This window comes from Cariama cristata, unplaced genomic scaffold, assembly GCF_000690535.1.
Source record: "Cariama cristata isolate BGI_N322 unplaced genomic scaffold, ASM69053v1 scaffold17928, whole genome shotgun sequence".
Taxonomy (NCBI): Eukaryota; Metazoa; Chordata; class Aves; order Cariamiformes; family Cariamidae; genus Cariama; species Cariama cristata.
In genome coordinates, this window is record NW_009629606.1 from 11,517 (window position 1) to 16,351 (window position 4,835).

Consider the following 4,835-nt stretch of genomic DNA (forward strand, 5'->3'; position numbering starts at 1 on the left):
AAAGGTGATACATAACCTTGCTGGTTGTGTAGCGAGGTTAGGTAACGGACAGACAGTGTCTTGGAAGATATCAGAGATACCTCGAGGTGCTGAAAGAGAAAAATAGCCTTCAAATGCTGGTGACACTTCAAGTCAAATGGAATTAGGTGGGCAAGGAACTAAAACAATTGTATTTCTGACCTGGATTAACACATCCAAAGTGGTGATCAAAATGTGTTTTCACTCCTGGTGCCTACACTGGATAAGGGCAGATTGAATCTGTGCTGCCTACGAATCCCAATTATCTTTGTAGCGGGGGGAAGTGTGTGTGTGTATGATGAGGAGAACCAGTAACTGGAAAGCTAACGTTAACTCGACAGTGGTGGATAAAGGCTCAACAGAATAGTCTGGAGGAAGAAAAGTGTTTTAGGATATAGATAAGTAAGTAAAACAATGGGAGAGGGAAAGAAGGAAGAAAGGCTCAAAATGACAAGATGACGTTATGAACATCACACGCCACATCTCTACCATTAAAAATTAGTATCAAGCTACTCAATTTTACACAAAGACATATGCACAGACACATACAGTGGGAATGGAGGTAAGAGCTGGAAAGTGCTCTCCTTGTCACTGTTGGCCCACGTAGATGCTTCCATCCAAGGGGTGAAAAATCACCTTTTGGAAATACCAAATACACTAAATTGTACAGTATCTTAAATCAAAACATCCGTCAGCAGACTACCCCTAGGAGAGGACCAGGGTAAAGAGACAAAGCAAATTCCCTGCTAATCCAGCTTGCCTATGGGAATCCTCTCTGTGAGGAGAGGCTGGGGCTGGACACCACTGGCTCTGGCTGGCCCAAGTGGACCCACAGCAGGCACAGCTGAGCCCCTCAGCCACGCCAGTGGTGCCACAGGGAAAGCATATGTAAAACAATGCATGGCAGTGAGGAGTGATGGGAAAAGATAGGAGAAACCGTGAGAAAACTCAGGGAAGAAGGGGAGGAGGTGCCCCAGGTGCTGGAGCAGGGATTCCCCTGCAGCTGTGGAGATGACCACAGTGGAGCTTATAGCCACACTGCAGCCCATGAAGGACCCCGTGGCGGAGCAGGTGAATATTTCCTGAAGGAAACTGGAGCCCGTGGAGAGCCAATGCAAGAGCAGGTTTATCCTGAAGGACTGCAGCCTGTGGGAAGGACCCATGCTGGAGTCGGGGAAGACTGTAAGGAGGAAGGAGCAGCAGAGAGGAGCTGTTATGGACTGACTGCAAAGCCCCGTTCACCATCCCCTGTGCTCTGCTCAGTGTGGGGAGGAGGTAGTGGAGTTGGGAACAAAGGAGTCATGTACTTGGGCATGGGACAAAAGGGGTCATGGAGGGAAGGTGTTTTAATTTTTGTCTTTGTTTCTTACCATCCAAATCTATTGGCAGTAAATTTGTTTTCTCTAAGTCTGTTTTGCCTATAACAGTAACTGGGGCAAGGGATCTCCCTGTCTTTATCTCAACCCACAAGCTTCTTCGTCATATTTTGTGCCCTGTCCTGTTGAGGAGGGGGAGTGAGAGAGTGGCTGGGTGGGTGTCTGGCAGGTGGCCAAGGTCAACCCACCACAATTTTAGTCTTAAAGCAGGTCAACCAGTAAAGAAATCCAATCAAGCTTTTTATCATGGCTGTTTTATTGCAGTGAGTGGTCATATCCAAACATGACTGTCAGGGCTTTATTATTTAGTCTTTTTAGTCAGCACCATGGCAGGTAGAAGAGGTTATTTCCCTTACCCCATTTCCAGCTGCTTTTCAAGAGCCCCTATCAGACACAGCTCTCTTCTGTTGGCTGAACTGCTTGTGTCGCAGCTTCCTAATCGGTTTAATGGAAGTGAGCTGGGCTACCTTAAACGTGTAAAGGATTTTGCTACCCATGCTGATTTCGAGTGAAAGTGGATTAGAGCATATTCACACAAACAGCTCCACTGGCCTGTCTGACAGGACAGTAATCTGGTAGGGGGAGGGAGGGCAGGGAGTCACAGGTCTAGCGGGGAGGGTTGGCACTGCTGTGGATGGAAGAGGCTATATGATCCAGTGGGACTTTGACTCTTGAGCTGCCTTTACTGGCCAGAAGTAATTTCCTCTGTAGCTTGGACTTCCAGATATATCATCATGAGTTTACTATTTGTAAGCTGTGAGCTACCATATATTTGATTTGGGACTGGAAAAGCTGCAACTTATTTACAGAAAAGTGAGTTTATTCTAATAGGGTATTTGTTTCTAAGGTGAAAGTCACAAACTTGTATCTGAATTTCTACAAGAATCTACAATGAGCACTCAATGTTCTCTCCCTGATATCCATGCTCACTGAATATAATTATCAGAGATACATAATTATCACAAGACTAGGAAAGAAAGGGAGTCCCTGAGGACAAGTAAGCAGGAGCTAACACCTCTGACAACCAACATCACATGGAAGAAGAGGGTGCTTTCTTAATTTTTCCAAAACAGTGTAAGCAAGGATGCTTTTCTTCTCTGGAAAGTTAACAGTAGAGAAGAGATTAAATACTTTCTTTGAGTCCCACAACTTAATAGCACTTCTTCCCTGTCCTTCCTGCTGCCCCTGAAACTTCAGTAGTCTTCAAGACTGAACTAAGCTTTCCTTTTCCGGCACAGTTACACAAATAAAAGATCCAAGTTAAAAGAAAAAGCAAGTTTTCTGAATGCCCTAGAAGTAATTTGCTACCCTTTCACTTCCTATGTCTGTCATCTAGGTTAGGTCATCCTGAAATGGGCTTGGGTGGAGTTGGATTCCTACATATTTGTTCTGTAATCCTCTCTCTCTCGTTAAGCTTTGTTAATTCTGCGCCATTGTTCCTGAGCAGAATTGGCAAATAATTATAAAACACAACTACCTACCCTGAAAAGCAATGAGATGTGAGGAAGAAAGAGTGACAGGCTTGAAGCATGGTCTAATCTTATTATTCCTTCAGGACTAGCCGGTATTTGTTCTGCACAATCTCTCTTAGTCAGAGATTTAACTGGAGAAAGTCACCTCTTTCACCTGTCACAGCAAGTCTGTGATATTGCTAGAACATAAGCCAAAGGTTTTGATTAAATTGGCCCTCTTTCAATATCCCTGTGTAGGTCAACATAAAGCAATGCATTTCTTGGGTCAATATTTTATCTGATCCTGTGTTATATTAAATTGATAGTCTGAAGGTCCAAAACAATGTTATTATTGACCTCTGTCTCTACTGTGTCCACAACTGCATTAAAAAACCCCATTAACTCAGTAACAAATTTAAAGAAAGTAACAAGATTCCTAGTATTGTACTCAGTTTTTATTCTTACTAAATAAACAACTGTGCAACAAAGCTTTTTTTTTTTCAGATGTCTAAGTCGACAAGTTGCATAATTTAAATAAAGATATTTGAGAGCCACTTAGCTCCACTTTAAGTTAATAACTTCTCCCTCACAAAGCTGTTTCAAGTTTTGTTCTAACATCAAGGTTTAATTAGTCTCTGAATGCAGTTTTCATGTACTGTACTAACTCTGTAATAATGCAGCAAAAAGTGAAAATTAAAAAGTCCAGTGATATCCAATTAGAAGTAGATATAAACCCCAAATGGTTAGTGTAAGAGGCTGCAGGTGTTAATAATGAGACATTTTCCTTCTAGGTAACTGAAGAGTAAGAAAGGGTCAAACAGCAAAAACATACAGAAAGGATAAGAGAATTGAACACTCTACAGAATTTGGTGAGAAGACACACAGTACAGTACATTCAGTAAGAGTGAATGTTGAAAAACAGGACTGAACAGCATTGTTGAACTACATCGATAAAGACTAAAGCTAGATTTCTTATCCTTTCTTTTGGTATGTGAGTTACGGAGTTTTCCAGCAGTGCTTGAAACAAGGCATTGAACAACAGTAAACAGATTTTTTTTTTTTTTTTTAGTACAGTATTTAATTCTGCAAACATCTCTGCTGCTTCAGAATACAGAACATCATTATATTGATAAGACAACAGCACACTGACACATTGTGATGAAGTTTGGTTGCTGTATTGTGAAACACTCATACTGACATTTCACCCAATGAGCAGTGTTTCACTGCTAAAGAATACACGTGGCAAACCAGTGCAAACTGCAGGTGTCTATGTTTCCAAGAACAAAAGACAGGTCATCCCTGAGAAATGTGCCTGATCTAGAACTAAGAAACCCAGTGCTATGACAGTTCAGGTAACCTCACCGTTAAACAACTTTCAAAGAAGCACCAGTTTCCTGTTCTGTAAGCTCAGCATTAATTGAAAACACGTTTTTACATGCTTTTCTGAAAACTCCTGATTCATTACAGAAAACTAAAGCCCATCTGATGCAAATCTGGTAACAACCAGCTTTAGCATATGCACCTCACTAATACATGCAAGGGAGGGATGAATTCTAGCAGTCAGTTTTCCAGTTTTCTGACTTTATTTTACTTTTTTTTCCTTTTGATAGAAACAAAGACCACTGCTACTCTGCAGTTTGCATGGTTCCTCATTTAGGAATAAGTGACGCAGTCAAACTCTTACCTCCTCATACACTCCAGAGCCTGGGTGAAGACCTGTGGAGCCATTCCATGTTCATGCTGTAGGATCAAACACTGCTCTAGGGTGACCGACATGGCAGTCCTATCCTTGGCACTTTTACAGCTTGTAAATCGAACACCATTTAGTCTGCGGCATATCTAGAAACGGGATATACAATTCATCATTCCTTCCTCATGCACAACCTTCTGTCAGAGAACACACCTGTAACTTCTCCTTAGAGAGACACAAATGTTGTGTAGGACTTTGATGTCAAAAGTTGTCATCTCTGAGAGAGCAGAACTTCGTTGC

The 4,835-nt window shown here is 42.0% G+C and overlaps 1 protein-coding gene across 1 annotated transcript in view; it reads right to left on the reverse strand.

Annotated features, from left to right (window-relative positions):
* LOC104165574 (type I inositol 3,4-bisphosphate 4-phosphatase-like) overlaps window positions 1-4,835 on the reverse strand; it is a gene marked incomplete at its 5' end in the record, with an annotated part of 10,529 nt that overhangs the window by 5,393 nt on the left and 301 nt on the right. The window contains one exon of the mRNA XM_009705231.1: window positions 4,530-4,684. Coding sequence (XP_009703533.1) covers window positions 4,530-4,684 — 155 coding nt within the window. The remainder of the gene's footprint in view (window positions 1-4,529; window positions 4,685-4,835) is intronic.